The sequence below is a fragment of the Barbatula barbatula genome (genome assembly GCF_947034865.1).
Source record: "Barbatula barbatula genome assembly, chromosome: 25".
Lineage (NCBI taxonomy): Eukaryota > Metazoa > Chordata > Actinopteri > Cypriniformes > Nemacheilidae > Barbatula > Barbatula barbatula.
The window spans coordinates 11,840,531-11,860,926 of NC_136788.1; the positions used below are offsets into that span (position 1 = coordinate 11,840,531).

A 20,396-nucleotide genomic window follows, 5' to 3' on the forward strand; every position below is an offset into this window, starting at 1 on the left:
AGTGAGTGTACTTACAGATACATTACCATTGGACATGAAACTGTTAGAGTTTTGTACAATTTCAGTTGCCTACTGTAAGTCAGTAACACCACAGAAATGTCAATGTAATATTGTTGACCTGATAAGTAACACATTCCAGAAAATAACAGAATGTTTTAGGTTGCTAATATCCACGTATAAAGTCTGATGCAAAACTATTCCAGATTGTCATTTGAACACATATTTTGAACACATCTTATACATAGCTATAATGTTAAATCCTTAATACTGACCGAGCAACATTTACGGTTAAAAACAAAACTTAAAACGTGTTTGACAGTCAGTTGAGATTATAATTACTTCTTAAATAAAGGCGACCTCACCAAAATGGGTTGAATAAAAATTCCCATAGGGATATCAATATATCAATATATTATTAATATAAAAATATATGTATAAACAATAAAATAGTTCTTTACAACATCAGAGGAATTGCACAATCAGGTACAGTCTGATGTGTCCATTGGTCCCTGTCTGTTTAGACTGCTGCTGCACAGTTCATTCCAAAACAAATATTTGAGAGAGAAAAGATCAACTGAGACCTAAATTCCTTCAGGTGAACAAACACATGATCATTACATTATTACAAGATCAGAGGTCCTTTTGGTCAAAAATGATGTGGGTGGCAAAATAGATGCCGATGGCACCGAAGATGGCAGAAGAAGCGATGTATGCAGTGACAGACTGTGTGAATTGAACGATCATGCCCATGAAAAAAGTAGGAAAGACCTGAGAAAGAAGAAAGGTGCTATCCAAAATGGCGAAGTCCAGTCCCACGCCACGTTTCTCAAAATCCTCATGCTCCAGATCGACAGGTGTAGCATTCTGAACGTGGAGAGGAGTAGGATATTTTTGTTTGTCATTGCTGTAATAAGCATGCCCATTAGAAATGCCACTCTTGTGGGTGAGATCTCCAGCATCATTGTCTAAAGTCAAACACACAGAATCCCTCGTGATGGTAAATCCGTTTTTGTGCAGTTTTTTGGTTTGGGTGTTTTGCATGTACACCTGTGGGATTTAAGAAATAAGAAACCAGTGAGACATCTAAAAGATCTATATGAGAAATATCTGCATTTAACATTAATATTATACACCCGTGGCAAAAATTAAGAGACCATTACAGATTTTCATTCCATAAGCATTTTAGTTGTATTGTGGTCATTCCAGTCCAGTGTCTGTTGAATTTAAACAAAATCAAACCTCAGGAGTCACAAAGTCATCTAACAGCAACGTGAAAGACTGACAAGACACATGAAAACTTGAGGTTATTACATAAAATATCTGTTTTACTTTTTCTATAGGCTACATGTACACATATTACTGTTGTATTGCTTGAAAGTGAATATGAACTTGTTATCTTTGGAGTATTAGAGGTCTAAAAAATACAGAGAATCTTTTCTGTTATTATGAAAATTTGTGAGAAATATTGTTAGTAGTTCATCAAAATTTTCATTTTCCCTAAACACATACTGTACCTATAAATAGTAAATTCAGAAAAACCAAAAATGGTCTTTGAAATGGTCTCTTAATTTTATTTGCATCTGTATGGTATATATTTCAATAGTAAACATAGTGGTCCTTTAAAATGTATTGTAAGCATAATAATCCATTTAAGTTGTGTGAACAAAGAAAATATATAAAAACAGTATAACGCATTACAAAAAAATATATTAAATTTGTACCTTTTTCTCTTTATGATAATGGCACGTAAGTGTATAAGGCAGCGTCTGCAGCGTTGCATAGGCAAAACCCGTGAGGGCCGACATGGCAGTGACCAACAGCACACTCTTGGACAGACAGATGACCAAAGCGGATACGGTGAAACACACCATGCTGCTCAGATAGACAGTCCTAGACCCAAAGAGACGCACCAGCCGACTCATGGCCAGCGAGAAGAAGGTTGAGGTAGCACACTGCAGAAACAAGCCGAGGCTGCCCATGCGTATGCCTGTGGGGGAATGTGTTTGAAAAATTACATCTGTACATAAAATCCTTAGTGTTTCTTGCCAAAACATCAGCTAATGTTTTTCTATTAATCAACCTTTAGTACACCAAGGGGTACACCATTCATCGCTTTGAAAGGTTGAATATAGTAGAGAAAGCTTCCTCTAATAATCTTAGGGACAATGTGTCAACAAGACGTGTTTGTAGAGGTTTGCTTTAGCTATTGGTAGACAGTGCTGACACGGACAGACGTGATTTGTTCGCACGCCGATCTTACCAAATCTGTCTAAATGTTTTGGTAAATTAGGTCTCTGTTGATGTCTAAGATCAGTAGGAGAGGTCCTGCATACAGTAAGTCTTTTGTAAGCCTGTTGTTGACTGGCTAAAGCACGCAGAGTTGTGTTGATGAACACTGCAGGAGGTCGAGGTGAATACAAGTTCACCGTCAATACATTTTCATGAACTTTTAAATGTGTCATGTATACTTGGAGAGAGATGTATTTGTCCTCTTTCCTTGTTCTTTCAATTTTTCGTGAAGTTTTTTCTTTCTTTCTTGTATACTTGGAAAGAAATGTTTTTCTTTCTTTAGTTTTTTCCTTATGTTCTTTCTTTCTTTTTTTCTTCTTTCATTCGTTTATTCAGTTATTCTCATTCTTTTTTTTCTCTCGTTTGTTCTCTTTCTTTTGTTCTCTGTCTTTTGTTCTCTCTCTCTCTCTCTCTCTCTCTCTAATTTTTTTGTCTTTCTCTTGATTGTTCTCTTTCTTTCTTTCCTTCATTCATTCTCTTTCTTTTCTTAGTGCCTCCAGTCAAACCTGACAGTATGTGCAAAAACATTACCAAAGATATTTTCCTTAAAGTGGAGATTTTTAAAAACTGCCTCCCAAATATTTATTTAAATTCCTTCATCATTTATTCACCCTCATGTCATTCCAAACCTGTTCAAAACTTTCTTTTCTGCAGAAGAAAACGTTGGTAACCAAACTACTTGCCCCCCATTGTCAGGACACAAAACCCCTGAGACAAAAAACATCTTCTTTTGTGTTTCACGTGTACAAGTTTTGAACAATATGAGGTTGAATACATAACAATGTTTTCATTTTTTTTACTATTGCTTTAAAAATAACTCACCTTCATCATAGCGCTGCCTGAGATCGGTGCCAGGAGCGGCACTCGGAACTCCCTCGTACAGTCCCTCACCAACAAAATCTGTGTAGAAGAGCATGAAGGACATGACGCCCATCCAGCTGCAGAGCTGTGCCAAGCACAGCTGTCTCATGACACGCGGCACGTGGCAGTAACTGCTGTAAATGGCCGGTGTCATGGACCAGCAAGTCCTAAGAAGGCACATCAGAGGGCCGGACTTCAACGACCGCAGCTTACACTGAAACAAGTAACAGCACGAACGTGGAAAACGCTGTCCCGACTCCAGCGGCCCAGGTTCCATGTTTGATGTCCCGCAATGTTCCTCGGAAACCTTCATGGTGACCAGGACGCTGACCACGAAGATGAGGATGAGGAGGGAGAACAAACACTCAGCTTGGCTGCCTACGTAGAATGAGAGAAGCCCGCCGCTCCAGTCTAGAGCGGGTAACAGGTAGCCCACGCAGCCTCCCAGACTTACCATAAAGGAGAACATTGCAAAAGCCTGTCCGCAGTCATCCCGATCGCGATACAGATCTGAGAGCAACGCCTCGAGGGGTGTAAAGCACACCTGACCGCAGAAGTCCAACAGGCCCACACCAAGGATGAGCAGGCCCACCTGGAGAGCCTTGTTGCGGTGGGTACTGCCCCAACTGAGATAGGCGGCCAACACGTTGGCATGCGGGATGATAAGCAGAGCTAGGAGGACTCCTAACGACAGCAGCCAGATGAAGGGACGTCGGCGGCCATAGCTGCTGTTGCAGTGATCGCTTGCCGAGCCAATCAGGGGGATGAAGAGAAGGCCCAGAACGGGTCCAATACCTATAGAGAAAGATGAGTGAGATTGTAGTGTAATGAATCTTTAATGACTCATCATAATGACACATCATTGTGGCCAAATCATTTGGCTTCATCTTCTAAAGCTAGCTGAGGTGAGCGATTTCTGGCTCACTTCCCTTCTCTCCACAGCTTTTCTAATTCAAGCGGATGACCAAGTCTCAGTGGTTGGGTGCTGATTCCCATTTTGATTCCCACCAGGAGCTATTTTTATTCAAGTAGGTGCTAGAAAGATGACCTGAACATTTTTAAAATGCACTGAAAAGTTCACTGGAGTCTATTTACAGTACTCACTGTACACTGAACATAATGTTAGACATTTTAAAAGCGCTATGGTACAATTATTGAGCTGTATGTCACCATTTCATGTAGTATAGAATATTACATTATTACATGACAGATCATTTTTTTATCAACAACACTTTAAAGCAGTATTACACTTACTGTTTTTATGCTTAACCCTTTTTCGTCTTTGACCAATAAACATTTCACATATCTTTTTAATTACATTTTCTTATGTGGACAAAAACTTTAAGCATCCTATTTGAAATATGTTTTTTAACATTATGTTAACGTTTCGTTTTATTTAACATTAATATATCAGTACACCAAATAGACCAGTTAAACAGTACATTAAACACAAATGTAAAAACATGAATAAGGCCATGCTGTAGTTCCCAAAACATCCCATTAACATCATCTGCGCTGTGTATTTATAAACTTTTCAAATAATACAAACTTCCTTCAAAGTTTCTGGTTAAACAGGAAAGGTGGGAGCAGGTGTTCAATATCACATCTGAAAGAATTGAAAGGCAATTACATGCATCAAACAGGTCAAGCTTCTGTTATTCTTTCAGGGATGTTTCACAGCAAATTATAGAAGTCAAGGGAACTGCACAGAGCCCTTCGAGAGATTTATCTAACAATGTCTCTTACTGGTGCCTGTAAGCCAACACATGCTGTTTTTTCATGTGGTGGAGGGAGGGTGAGCTATTATCCACTACCTTTTAAATGTGCCCTTGTGCTGTTTGGAGCAGTTTAAGACAATCATAATAAATCTTACGAGTCTTTTATATACACTACATAATGCAAAGCTGTTGACACATATGAAACACAAACTTTCTAGTTTTTTCACAGGCTAGTTGCTCCCAACTCTTAACTAGTTGAGCATGACTCTAACAAAACCAAGTTCAAAGGTTCAAGTCCCAGGGAACATATATACTGCTAAAAGAATATCTTTGCAACAGTCGTTTCTTTGTAAATGTTGTAACCAAGAAATGGGAAGTTGATTGGTCAAATTAAATGTTAAAAGAAGCATTCTAAGTTAATAGATATCAGATGATATTGTTTCATCAAGGAGGGAAGGTTGGTGTCTCAAGTTTTTGTTATGGTTGTTGATGTTGCTATTCTCTTCATTTAGAACAATTATTAAAACTTTACAGTTGTTGTTACAGTTATAAGGCACAGTTCAACCAAACATTTTTTTGATGAACACAGTGAAAGACATTTGGACGAAGTAGGATCAGTTCCAATGGTAGTCAAAAGTGCTCAAGAACTGTTTGCTTTCCTATATTCTTCAAAATATCTTCTTTCGTGTTCAACAGAACTAAGACATTTTTATAATGCAATTTTTCCTACTATGGTAGTCAATGGTTACCAGTATTTTTCAGAAATATCTTTCTCTGTGTTCAACAAAATAAAGAAATGTATACAGATTTGAAACAACTCGAGGGTAAGTAAACAAAGAGAATATTCATTTTTGGGTGAACTGTCCCTTTAAGAAAGTTGAGGCTATAAATTAAAGGCAATTTGTACACTACCATAAAAGAAAACTTCTGTAATCTCAACCAACTACACATCAATACAAGTGAACAACAATGTCCCTTTTTGGGTTTTTGAAGCACTGTGAGATTTGATATGTTGCCATTATGGGTTCATTTCCAAACATAAGGATTTTCTGTGTTTTCCACTGCAGCTGTTGACTAAAAGAACAGTGTGCAGAATACACACTATGTATCTGCTGTAACCACATGCACGTTTGTGAAGTGTTTTTTCTGTTTTGTAAATCTGGCATTTAGTCCTGGAGATTCATTCACAGCCAAAACATGTGGAAGCCATTTGCGGGCATTTGCTCATATGGCACACCGAAAAATCGAAAATACAGAAGCTAAATATTTACATTCGTGGGTTTGGTAATTTTAGGATGAAAGGCAATGAAAACAAACCTGCTGTTTGAAGAATTGATCAAAAAAATGTCAATTAGTAAATTAAAACTTCACAGTGGTGACTTCCATTCTGGCTATACTGTACAGATTAATTTACACTATATATCTGCCAATACAATCATACATCAAAATGTAAAATGATTTTCATTCTTTAAGAAGTTGCTTCAGAAGTGTTGTTATAAACATTAATCGTTAAATGTTATATTGAAAGCCTCTCTATCGCCATCTATATCTAAAACACAAAATTGCAGGTTACTTTTTTTCTATTTTATGTGTGTGAAAGGTCCAGTGGATGTCATTTAGCGGCATCTAGTGGTGAGGTTGTGAATGTCAACCAACGACAATGTCAACCAGCGGCATCTAGTGGTGAGGTTGTGAATGTCAACCAATGGTAGCACTGCTGCTACAGAGGTTTGAATTTTTGTAGGACAGGCCAAACAGTTGTACATGTATCACTAACGTCTGTTATCATCTTTAAAAACACAAATGCACAGATCATCACATAAATAGTCCGGTTAACAACAAAGGACATCAATGTTTGTCCACATTAGAATACTGTAGTAGCCTATACTATAGTATTTACTAGGCCTATAGTAAACTGCAGTAAAATTCTTAGATAATATAGTGTGTTTCAACCTTACTATAGTAAATAGTAAAGTATACTTCTATTACTACAGTTGATCAATTTACAACAAGAATACCACAATTTGCTATATCAAATACTACAGAACACTACAGTATTTTTTCATTAAAGCGTTTAGGTTAAGCTGGATTTTATTTTGATGGGTTGTCGTGAAAACGCTGCCACAATAGACACTTGACTTTCAGTGTATGAAGTTCAGTGACGATAGTTTTTTTCAAACAGTGAAAGGCACCTGACATAAATTCTCAGGGCAACTCTGGACATGATGATCATGTGTTTATGTCCTCATACAGGGAGACACAGACAAATCCATGGGCGTTAAACTGTGCAACACATTCACTCTTACACGCAGAACCTGCAGATGAGTGATTTTAATAGCGTCCGCATCACAGAAATCACAGGGCTCTAGATATAGGCACTCAATGCAGCTGGGAAACAAGTTTCAATCGCAAAATAGACAAAAACTAAGTAAATTAGCTGTGCGCCATCGACAAACGTCACACACAAACAAGCCGCCCTGTCTAATGCACTTGCAGAACTGTATCGCAGCTCAAAAGCATGCAAAGCTCTCTGCTCTCGCGGTGCTTGAATGTCTTACGCCAATGGGTCTGTGCAGCGCTGAATGTTGTCGAACACACCACTTGTTTTAGACGACAGACAAGATCATGATCCTTGCAAATCCGCTGAAAAGTGGATTGAGGACGCCTTTAAGATCGAGCTCGATTTAAGATCGTCAGATCGCCCGCCCCTATATTACATTACATTTCTTTCAATAGATCCTCCAAAAAAATGACACTGGACCTTTAAATACAATTAACATTTCCGGCAAAATCCGATCCGACAGCTCAATTTATAGATTATTATACACTTACCGTTGAGAAGGCAAGGAAACAGCTTTGAACACCGCTTGCTTATTTTCTTGCTCAATAACTAATCCTTCTTTATTTTTAACCAAACAAGCTTTAAAGAAAAACTGACTGCACAAAGACTCACTGATAAATAGATCCATGTCTTTAAAACATCCTGATGGAACGCCTGCAATAATAACATCATTAACCACCACTGATGAAACTCCAGAGGAAAGTCCCGCTGAACTTTAACAGGACGCTGTAAAACTAAACAAGCTCCCACGCAGCTGCTGACCCCCTGAACCCTGAGGCCTTTTCCTGCAGCCCGGTGCCTTCCAATTAGCACCCGATTACCACCTGGACGAAGCAGCAAGTGATTTAGCCACTAATTATGATAATGACCCCCATTACCCAGACATAGTGTTTACAGCACAGTCCTTATTAACCAATCATAAACCTTGGTTTATCATTCCAGAGGTACTTCCTAAGGCCGAAACCTTACCTAAGACCATCGTCATGTACTGTTCCTCCACACCGGCTTCCAGCAGCAAAGGGGGCACGTACGTGATGCCAGCAGCCACGCAGATCTCCAGACCACATGTCAGAAAGTTGAGCAGGACCAGACGCCATTGAGATCTCCATCCAGTCATATTTACACGGGAAGTGTTCAGTTGTGTCCTGTGTGTGGTGTGAGAAGTCTACTGATGTTTACAGGGGGAGGTTAAAGGGGCGGGGTCAGGCGCCCAGGGGCGGGGTGGGCGTGTGGGGTGAAGGAGAGCACAGGTCTGGACTCTCACAGAGCTCAGGTCAAGTAAGGGATCCATCCCGTCTTCAGCATTCTTGATCTGAAACGAATAGACACAGCTATTAGAAATGATAAAGAAATAGCTTTCGATGTATTAAGAAAGAATTTGATTTGTTTTCATGACCCGCATATCAAGTTTTTTCTGTCATCGGCTCATTCAGTCAGGGCTGAATAGGCAAAGCTCTTATTAGCAGCCTTTGTTCATAATAAGTAACAGTAATGAGTCAGATTTTAACAGTTTCCAGTGGATAATCTTGAAATGAGAGCATTGTGCTTTCATTCACGGGCGCAATTATACATTTTTATGACTCATTTCAGGGTTCAGTTTGTAATACGTGTCATTCATGCTTATTCTAAAATGTTCTGATGGACATGTGAATGGGTTACATTTTCATATATAAGACTTTGCACCAGTATTTAAAGGTTTAGGTTTATTAGACAATGAACATGTTAGAGCTGTGGCACAGGCAAAGCTTCACCTATACCATATTCCTTTTTGTTCTGTTGAATACAAAAGACGATTTGGAGGAATGTAGGATAGCAAAATGTTCTGGGGCGCCTTTGACTACCATTTTCATTTTTCCTACTAGGGTAGTTGATGATGTCCCAGAAATGTCCGTTTCTAACATTGTTTGGTTAAACACAAAGAATTATGTTTAACATAAAGTCATTTAAAGTCAAGCTGAGCTTTAGTTTATTCATCTATGCAACATAAATACAAAGTTTTTTAATATTATATATTTGACATATCAAGTCGGATATCATTTTTAACTGAAATCTGTATGTAAGTTGTTTATACCATCTATACAAACATATCAAATGCTTATTTAAATAAAATACAAAATATTTTCATTGGTCACAACAGTCAATAACACCTGCGGCATGCCAAGCTTTTTATTACTATTTTCAGACCTCTACCATCTGCTGGCTATGATGTACATAGGCTACCAATATGTACCTCCACACCAATGACCAGCGTTTTTCTTCATACATTTACAAACTATACAACTTCCAGACACTGCATATCGCAATACAATAGCAACTGCGCTGCATATTTTCCTCCCACAATTCTCCTGGGTAAGACATGTCAGTCGGTTAAAAGACATTTTCACTCAAAATGACAAGCAGCTTCCAACAACTTCCAACATATTGCTTTCTGACCTACTAAACAGAGGTCACTTTTCTTGTCAAATGCAAATTATTCTTAATCAAACCCAAAAAAAATCTAAACAACTAAAACCTAAGGCCACAAAAATTACATTAGACAATTGAATGACTTACTTGTCTCCAAACAGCTGAGATGACTAGATTTGCTTGTGAGATGCTCACAAAACTCAATTTTATCTTTGATGAAAATATTCTTGGTATTAAGGTGTTCACATCCTCAGAGAGCAAACCACGGCCGGTGTTTGCAGCTCTGAATTCTGTGTGTCTGGTTCAGAGAGTTCTGTGGCGTTGACTGTCGCCCTGCCATCTGATTATGAGACATGTGTGAGAACACTCACATCAGCTGCCACCTTTCAGGAGGATGAAAAACAACCAGGTGCTAAATTCATATTTGGTGTTACATTCCTCTATCTATGAGGACCATCTGCTCATCTCTGGCAGACAGGCTGTACGTCATCTACATTTGAGAAATCGAAGTTTGCTTAAATGATTAAAAATGAGAGAACTAGGTTTGAGTTTTAGCACTTTTACAGTAGTAATTCTCACAAAAATAAAAGTTATTATTTACTGAATTGTTTTCCTCCCGTGTTGTAAATGTAGTAAATGTATGTTTTGTTAAATATAACCCACTTTATTACCCACAGGTCAGTTGGTGTGATTTCACATTGTTACCACAATATTTCCATTAACAGAAAATACCATTTGTGAATTTCTAAAATCTCATCACATGCCCCATTATAAGACGGACAAACAAAAAACACCCACAATCCTCAAGCACAAAGCATTTAAAACATAGACTCCACAGGCAGAAGTAGATGGTGAGCTCGGCTTGCTGAGACGACGCAAACATTTCACACCCCGTTCCTCCAGCTCTGAATGGAACCATTGGGGGTCTTTCTCAGTACATTGCTGCAGGACCACAACCCTGCTGTCCTAATACTCAGACAACCCCCCACATTTCGCCCGTCCCAGGACACCTTCCCCCACCTCTATAAAGATTAGGCCTCAAGGTCAACCTCAGACCTGACATGTAGTAGAACTAATACAAAAGGGAAGGACAATAATAATGTGGGTTTCCTATGAGCGGTTGGTAATGTTAACTTCCAAAGTTTGGATATGGTAGGAATTTCCGGTTTAAATAGAAGCATATCATAAAATACATTTCTAAAGTAGAAAGTCAACACTTATGTATTGGTAGTTCAATAATCACGACCATGTAGAACCACTTAAAACGTTTTTTACGTGATATATGTAAGGAAAAGAAGCAAAGTTGGATGAAATCTACCGGTGAGGTTGCAAATTGCAACCAACGGCTCACTCCACCCCTCCCTTTAGAAGCACTACGGTGGCTGACACAGATGATGTCGTCATGTTATCGCTTCCTTCTGTATTTAGAAGGAGATAATGTATTTACGAAACACGCTCTGTAGAGCATTTGTCCGTTTAGGGACCTGTAGAAACAACATGGTAAATTCCACGTAAGGGGAGCTGTGGTGTATGTAGATAAATAAAGCTCATTCTAAGATCATAAAAACATAACACTTCATTATGTTAGTTCTTTATACACCGCTAAAGACCTAGTTTTGTATTTTATATTGCATTTAAAAAAATTACACATTGTAATCAACAAAGTAGTAATCGTTTTACGCCGTCAACATGGCTTAACTTATCGAACCCAGAACATTCCTTTAACCACACGCACCGCAAACAGAGGTCAACATGGAGGATTGTGTTACCGCGGTTAATTTTAGAACCTTGTTATGACTGTCCCTTAAGAGGAGAACTTCTGTCCTAATAAAAAGGGACAATTCAAGGAGACATGTCACTCACACGGTACTCAAAGCGCTATCGTGCCAGTGGTCCCATGGTTCGAGACGGGGAGTTAAGCCGAGCTACCGTATGAAGTTTAGCAGCATGTTTGACGTGCCCTAAATTATGTGTCAAATGAAAGCCACATGTGTTTGCTTTAAACCTGCCTTGCCTTTTCCATGAATCACGCTAACCAAAGGCCAACTCTTGGAATGCAGGCACCGGGTAATTCAATAAGAGCAATGGCTTAAGTTTTTCTCCATCTGCTGTAATCACATCTATTGATCTTAGTAGTTTGGGTATATGGCAGGCAAGTTAAAAGCACTGGTCCAATTGGTACTAACATTTCAGTTTTTCTTCTTTGCTTGGAGTTGAATTTTAAGGTTTTTTACAAATTGTAATACTCAAAATTTTCTACAATGCTTGGTATGTGTGTGCATATATGTGTGTGCTAGGGGTCAAAGGATTGAAGATCTTTTGACACCACTATTTCTCCTCTCTTCATATGCCACAATCCCAGACCTATTCAATACCCCCCCTCCAGCCCCCGCAGATAAGCTTTAATGGCTCTGAAGGACATTATTACCATACAAAACAGCCTTTGTGTACATTGAGCCAATGTTAGTAACCTGATATACTGAGGAATCAAGGCCTTCCAGTTAATCTTTTATCAACTCTTAAGAGCCTTAGAAACACCCTTAACAACAGCCCGAGTGTCTGAGAGCAAGCATTTCTCCAAAGTGACATCAGAACCACAAGCAACAGTTCAAGTCCAACCTAAAACCTCAAAAGACGTTCGACGGTGGTTTGGCTAGACATGGGGTTACGCCGAGGCGACAAAGATTCTCCACTCAATAGCCCTAGTCCTACAAAGACAACTTTCCACAACAACAAACCATTTAGCAGTCGACTTAAAGTCTCTGACATTCTAATAGATTCTGCCCAGATGAATTCTGGGCTTAATACTAGACATACATCATTTCCTTAACAGCAATCACATGACAGCGGTGTGACCTGTGAGCATTAATCTTTTCCTAGCATCCTCTAGTATGACCCCTGACCCAAGCACTTGGCCTGAATCATGTGACAAACTTCAAACAGAGGGTTTGACCACTACAATGGTTTCAGCTTCAACAAAATAAACGTTATGTGGCCAAACTTAACTTTTGGTAGACCTCCACAAAGAATGAATAACTGTTGAGTAGTCTGAATTTAATTTCATAGAACTGATATGTTATAAATTCTCATTGGTCCAAAATCCTGGTCCACACAGCTGTGTATTAAACATCAAATATTATGATTGTAACTGTGTTTCACAGTTAATGTGGACAGACTTAATTTGGTATTAAACACATCAAAGCAACATACAAAAAAAAAACATTTACTCCTTCTAAATAGCGAGAGCTGTTGAACTGCTAGATCTCACACTTTCTCACCCAACGGTATCAGATTCAGGTACGAACACAATCTGCTGAGGTTCTTCACACTCAGTGTTTATTGCGCTCCCGGGAGAGAAACTCTCAGTTATCTGATAGACACTAGATCCAGAAAGACACTTATCAGGTAAAAAAAGAGAATGGAATATGGACCTGAGAGACAAAATAAAGCAATATTGATACTCTCTAATGGAGTTCTGGAGTGGACTGGTGAGAATTTTGTGTGTGTCGTTTTGCATTTCGGCAGACGCTTTAATCTACAGTGGCTGGCAGTATTTTCAAGTTATATTGAACGCATGGTTTTGGTGTTGCTAGCTAGGTTTACTGTTTATTAGCATACAAAAATAATTTACAGAAGAATGCTGGGCTCGGCCAATCAAAATCACAGTCTTGCAAAAATATGCAGATTTGTTGCTTCTTCATTGTAAGCATAATAATATACCTCGATATTTGCATAACATTTATTGAAATGTCAATGCTACAATGAATACGAGTAGAAAAGATTTGCTATTGTAAAAATTCAGAAATATGCAAAGCATCATAAGTTTAACAACATTCATTCTGTGGCCTTTGCAAAATGCAAATACCAACACTGGAATTCTTTTGAAGGTAGCTTAAGCATGACATCATCGCCCTTGAACTTTAAAAGACGACATATCACACAAACTGTTCAAAAGAGGACAAACATTTACGAAGAAAAGCAATTATGACAATTAACAAAATTAAAAAAGCAGACACTGTTCATAAAAACCAAAAGCTCTCTCTTCATCTAACTTTTATTCCCCTATATAGTTTCTCACCCAAACCTTATTTGGAAACCCCTCAGTTTGGGGTGGAAATCCTCCTATTACAATTCCTGTCACATCAGGTCTCCTAAGGCTAAACAGCCCACGGCACGGCCCAACACCCTGATATGAAACAAAGACCAGATTCATATCAGTTTCATCTCAGGGCTGTTCCATTCCATCCGCTCGTCCATCCTACCAACCCCCCAAAATAATCCATCTCATTTCTGTCGCCCCCAAAAAGCCCAGCAATAATGGCCCATATCAGGTTAAACTAAAGGACAAGTCTTTCTCACACCTCTACCCCTACAAGCCCGGGGCCAAAATCTGTCTATATGTGTTTCCAGCTTTTTGGCTCGATGTCCCCTCCCCAACCTTACCCGTAATATCTAATGTATCATTCCTGCTAACAGTCAAATCTCTGGCATGATCTTAATTTGATAACACACTAGAGATGTGAAATTCTATCTTAAGTTGGCCATTAGTAACACACCTCTGTGCTAGTGTCTGTGGCTCGAGGCCAGATAAAGGTGGACGTGAGCCAGGATAATGATGTTTTTACCTCAGTGAGCAGGTTCTGCTGAGGTAAGCCTAAGTAAGTACCTGTTGTTATGGAAACCCATGTAGAAAAAAGGTAATGCAGGTAAAAAGGTATCAAATAGGTCTTTTCTTAAACTGTCTATGGTTTTCAAGCATATAAAACACATTGTAGAGCTTATGATGACAATAAATCAAATGTAGGACAATGTTAGTAAGTTTAGACTCCTGAGAATTTTATACATAGTTTATCTGTACCCTTTTGATAAGAAATCTTAAATAAAAAAAACGAATAATTATGAATTACAGATATTACTGAGATACAGTATATTATATATTATCTTGTGCTCAAGATTTAGTAATACAAGAGCAGGTTTGCTTAAACGTTCCTTAGATAAATCATGCTCTTGTTTTATCAATTCCACAATATAAAAAACATCACTGCTTAAAAATTTAAGACGTAGCTGTTCTTATGAACAGAGAAATTTCAAGTTTACTGACTTGCAAATCATGGGCATAAAACTATTAAGGCTGTACTAGGTGAACCTGCTTACAAAGACGAAGCGAGATTAATAAAATCAACGAATGTACGAGGCAACAAATCAATAAAACACGACCATGGTTTACCTAAAGCGAAAAAACAAAATAGAAAACTAACATATCTAATCGGGGAAACAAATTCTCATTTGTGCGGCCAGAGTCCAGGGATTGGATTTTATGAGGGGAACAGAGTTCCACTTCAAAATGTGTAAGATATCCATGATCTTTATTCATGAATTTCATGCATGTGATATAGTGGCATTTTTTGCATCTGTGGATAATTATTACTTATAAATATGTCTCCAACTAGAATCTCCCCAGTTAATTTCGGCCATTTCCATCACTGGAATAGACTACTGTGCACTGTAAAAGAACTACAGAATTTTACCGTTGTTTTTAGATTTACAGTATGTTTGTAATACGGCTAAAAAAACGTTGAATTACAGAAAAGCATGGAAAACATGTAATTTTAGGTGAACTGTTATTTTACTGTGTATTTCTTGCACCCCAGCTGCCAGAAAATTTCACTTTTTTACAGATTGTTGTTCAATCATTCTGAGAACACAACTCATCACTTGCAGTAGAGTTCTTGAGAAAACACCATTCAAGCCTGTTTATCATAATGATTCAACCAAACTGTTAGATATGAAGGAGTAAAACAGTGTTCAAATTCAATCTCTCTACAATTTTAAATGTGCAGCAAACCGTCATGATATGACTGACTAAAGTACATACTAAGCAACTGTCAAGCTCCCTCTAGCTATCTGAATACTGTAAACTATGAAAATGTGTTTCTCCTTCCACTCCCACAGGTTTTTGCATATTCGGCAACGTGCAAAATGATGTACAATCTCAGTAGCAAATAGATTGAAGTGGGGATGGAAGGGTACCACAAATGTAAATTCAGCCATACGGTCATTCCTGGGTGGAAAATCCCATCCCACAGAAGATCTTGGAAACAAGCACTATAACAATCATTCAGACGCTCTCCCTTGGTCTATACAAAGCACAGAGACGGTATGTGACCATACACAACAGGGATTCACATTTGACTGCTTTCACCTTGACGTTCACCTGGATTTGGACAGCTGAACGGAGAAGTTTGTTTCCATAGAAATTCCAAAAGATAAGATAAAAAGTCTCCATTGGAATACAACACTGGGTGCGGATGTGTACACACATATCATAAGGTGTTCAAACACACACCGAATCAACAAAGTGGCCAAGATGCTCCACATGAATTTATTTAGGCCCAACAACAGCCAAGCTGTACTATAATCAAAGCACTTGCCATACTGACTTAAATCACAGTTAATTCCTGTCAAAGAGTTCTGTGCGTCTCAGATATCAAAGGTCTTGTCTTTCGTTCAAACACTGAACTTTATCCTTTTCACTACATGAAAGAGGACTCGGCCCCCAACCCATATTTCTCCCTGTCACCCGGACATTGAATTACTTGAAAGGACGGTAAATCACAAACTTCTATTTTCATTTCATCCTTTGCCATTCTTAACATGCTGTTTGCTAGCACACACAGAATCTGTTTACTCAACCAAAGCATGTGTGTTTATACTGTAGGAGGCCCTCGGTCAATGTGGCTTTTCTCTTTGCGTCTTTAGTCAACATCTGGCTCTGTCACCCTGGGAAAATGACTGAAGATAACTCTCATGTATCCTTTCTTGAGGGCTTTACTTACACCATTGTCACTTTGACTTGCTACTAGAAAATGAGCTCAGCTTAAGGGCTTCTAGACTTGTTGTGTTTTTAAACCCCTTATTGGGCCGCCGTGTAAACATACAACCAGAGCTCTGAGACATGGTTATAAATGTTATTATGCAAGATGGGGTTAATATGCAAAATATGTGTCATTTAGGGCAAATCATCCATTATAACTGAAGGAGACAGGTCTCCACAGAAAAAAACAGCCGTAACAGTGCCTGTCAGACCGACCAAATCTTTTTGAACCAGTCCCTGCCAAGCTATTATCTGCCATACAAATATTTTAGGCCTCATTTCTAATTCTAGTTTGATGACAAAAACAAGGCTATACATACTTTGTTATCCGTTGTAATGACTATGTATTGTCTCTAAGGAAGATGAGAAAAATATATATCCTTTCAACAAGTACACACATTTCAAGGCCACAGTATGTACTCCGTGTAATTTGAAAGAATCTGAAGAAAGCTCTTTGAATCTGATGATTCATCCTTCTTTTTTTACAAGATGGCTATAATTATGATTCTAAGTCTAGATTGATGGCCAAAGAAAACTACTGTATGTGAAACATTCTACCATAGTCTTGTACTGTCCTTTTCACATATACACATATTCACATATACATTTTAAATGCTCTACAAATGCTGTGCTCTAACAAATGAGCCACAGGAGAAAAACTTCCAACCAAGAACAACTATCCTTCTCTTGCTATACTTGGCAACTACAATAATTTACTAAAACCCATTCCAGTGAACATAAAAGGAATGAACTTGAGAGAAATACACCAAGCCAGAAGGATGAGGTGACTTCCTAAAGCCGGTTCGCTGCCACGCGCTCTGCAAACTTGGCCTTTGTTGCAAATGTGTAGACATCGGTTAGCTTTTAAGCCAGCTGGCAATGGCTGTATTACAGGTTCGCCGAGTAAACTCTGACCGTAAGGGCAGAAAAAGTGTTCTGGAATACGTTTGTGCGAAGAAAATGTACAAAACCAGTCAGTCAGTGTTTATGGTTTGAGCAAACCAATTAGGCAGATTCCATCTCTATATGTTTTCCGCTTTTATAGAGTGCGTTTACTGTACAGAAAACAATGAAAACAATGTATTTTATTTTCACACCGGTCTTTTGTTATAGTATAATCTAGAAAGTGGTTAATTTCTGATTAGCAAAATAACTAAATGTGACCGATTGCTTTATATGTTAATTAAATGCTCAAAGTGGGAAGTTCTTGGCCAGCCTGCGATACAAAAAGCACCAGACTTTTGGCAGGAGTCAAACGTCTGGCTTTGGCGTATTATAAAAACCCAACAAACAATCTTCATTCTTTACAAATAAAACCTCTAATTGTGGCCATCTTTTATTTATTTTGCTCAAAATAAGCCCTGTTCTGAATTTAAACTAGACAAAAAGTTTTTCGAGGAAGTACAGGATATAAACATAAGTAAATAAGATCTAATAATATGATGTACCCGAGTCAGAAACACATTTCACAAATGACAATATTACTTATATTCATTATGATGAGGTTCAACTTAAACATTACTGAAAGAAATCGGTGGATAATTATAAAACATGTTTATTGTATTCCCACTGAAACTAATACATCACACTACATGATAAAGGTGCTTCAGTGAAGTCTGGAGGGTAGAAAGAGGAGCATGTGTAATAACGAAAACAAAACACATTGTCTGGCTTAAGAGGCTCTGCGGGCTGCGTGATCCGATCTGCTGTTGTGTAGCATTAGGGAAGCGAAGTACAGCTGGTGAGGGAAGTTAAGATGAAGTACGTTTTAAAAAAAGTAGCAGATGAGCCCTGCATCTTGTGCCCTTAAGCCACGCTTGGATAAACTCTTCTCAATAACTAAAAGAAACATATTTCATAAACATACAAAATTAATAAAAAGATACTCATTAAATCATGTTTCTCCGTCTGGTATAAATGAAAGGTGGAGGCACATTCCACCCTCCCAAAAGAGCCTTCAAATGTGTCGTTTTCTGTTTATTAAATAGTTTCAGGCGAACAATGTCAGGAGAGACTGCTATAAATAAATACTTGTCTAGACCATCCATAAATATTGTCTAGCTGTCAGCAGCGACTCATAATAACTGCGCCGGATGGAAATGTGACCAAATATGCACCTTCAGCTTCAGCTCGTTCAGATAAAATGTGAATGGTTATGAAATGATAACGATGACGTAATAAACGAGGCTGCATTAACACTAAACCATAGTTTGCCAATAAAAGACGATTTGGGAAATGACGTAATAATCGAGGCTGCATTGACACTAAACCATAGTTTGCCAATAAAAGACGATTTGGGAAATGACGTAATAATCGAGGCTGCATTGACACTAAACCATAGTTTGCTAATATAAGACAATTTGGGAAATCGTGATTTTGGGGAAAGCGCGCGTGATCTAGTCAGTTCGCAAGAATTGAGACACGCAGCAAGTGTCATAGACTAAATAAAGTCTCAAAATACTGAAGTATTTACCTCCCCCACGGCCATGTGTCAAAACAGCGGGGGTCTTTCCAAATGTTAGGAGCTTTAGAAATGCTTCAGATGGCAAAAAGAATAGCGATGCTAACGGTTATACGCGCAGTTGTTGCCACCCTGGCACTCCATTCAAGTTAAAGTTTAAATGGTAAGCGTTGCAAGTTTATCTCCCGATAATACGAGGTCTGCTGTCGACATAACCAAACAACCAAAGACAGTCCAACATCACGCGAAGAACGTAAACAATGTATACGCGTTTCTATAACGGTACAAACGTGTTTTCTTCACTGAATGTTAGCGGCTCGACCGTGACATGCAGAAAGTTATTTTTGATACATTTAATACATTTCTTGCTCACGAATGTGCTCCCAACTCTTATCACTTAAATAAAGCTCCTATAGAAATCGCTGGAAACAACAGTAGATGCAGATCCTTACCTTCCAGACGCGGCACTCGTTTGTCCGTTCACGTTCACGGACGCTCCGCTGTTTTCCAACTTTGTGGGAAGGACTCCGTGACGTTGCACAAAAAAGCGAAAAAGCATGAATCACTGCACGGACCTGGGAGGCAGGCTCGAGTCCACAACCGAAGGAAGTAAATAGATTTAAAGGCATTTGACTTTTTATGTGGCTCTTAATAACCATGCATAATTTAATGCAGGATTATGGGACAGTTTATTTCCACGCAGGGAACACATAGGCGCACACGCCATTCAAGTTGTGTTAGGAAAATGTCACTACGACAAAGCTATCGCAAAAAGTATGCGATTTGCAAATAACTGCCATACGCATATATTATATATACAGTATATATATCGAAAGAGAGAGAGAGCGAATCACAAGTTGCCAACCGAGAAAACTATCGGTAGGATGTGCTGCTAATCTATTAGCAAACAAGCAAGCATGCTAAACTGTTTGCGTTTCTATCGCATCCCTCGAGTCTTGCTGATTTACACACACTACATGACAACGATATACATTATTCAACTGAGTGTAGGGTTATTTCACACTTAAATCACAAAGCGAATCAGTTTTCAAGAAAAAAATAGTTTGTAGTATGCATACTATATTGTAGGGTATGCAAAGCTCTAATTAAACTGGACGCATTATACGTTTATCACAGAAACTGAATGTAAATTGAATGTTTCGGCCGGGCTGAATTAACAGTCTGTCAGGCTCAGAAGGCGCTAAAGAGAAGGACTGTGACGTGCAAACAGCAAGCGAGGTCCGAGGAAGGGAAGTTGGAGGTCAGACCGATGGCATCGGTAACCGGAGACCATATCGTGCCACTAACTGATAACGTTACAACACTTCGGGACGTTCGGTGACACGTTTCCTTAGCACAAGCCCCCCTGTTCCAGCGAGATTGTTTAGGAATTATGGGCTGCTTTTGTGTGAACAGCAGGACGGAAACTGCTTCTAATCCGCAAGG

General features: G+C 38.7%; 1 protein-coding gene across 1 annotated transcript; it reads right to left on the reverse strand.

The window, feature by feature from the left end:
- Positions 1-493: 493 nt before the first annotated feature.
- On the reverse strand, positions 494-19,459 carry LOC306890936 (solute carrier family 45 member 3). The gene is made up of 5 exons (XM_079450956.1): positions 19,403-19,459; positions 8,179-8,521; positions 3,112-3,945; positions 1,722-1,987; positions 494-1,047 (listed from the first exon to the last, which is right to left on the reverse strand). The coding sequence occupies exons 2-5, from the start codon at positions 8,324-8,326 to the stop codon at positions 631-633; spliced, it is 1,665 nt and encodes a 554-aa protein (XP_079307082.1). The 5' UTR covers positions 8,327-8,521; positions 19,403-19,459; the 3' UTR covers positions 494-630.
- Between the last annotated feature and the right edge of the window lie 937 nt (positions 19,460-20,396).

Coding starts and splice junctions, on each gene's coding strand:
- LOC306890936 (XM_079450956.1), bottom strand. CDS start 8,326: ATGACTGGATGGAGATCTCAATGGCGTCTGGTCCTGCTCAACTTTCTG. Junction 3,946..8,178: donor GTACATGACGATGGTCTTAG/GTAAGGTTTCGG, acceptor CTTTCTCTATAG/GTATTGGACCCGTTCTGGGC. Junction 1,988..3,111: donor CAGGCAGCGCTATGATGAAG/GTGAGTTATTTT, acceptor ATTCCCCCACAG/GCATACGCATGGGCAGCCTC.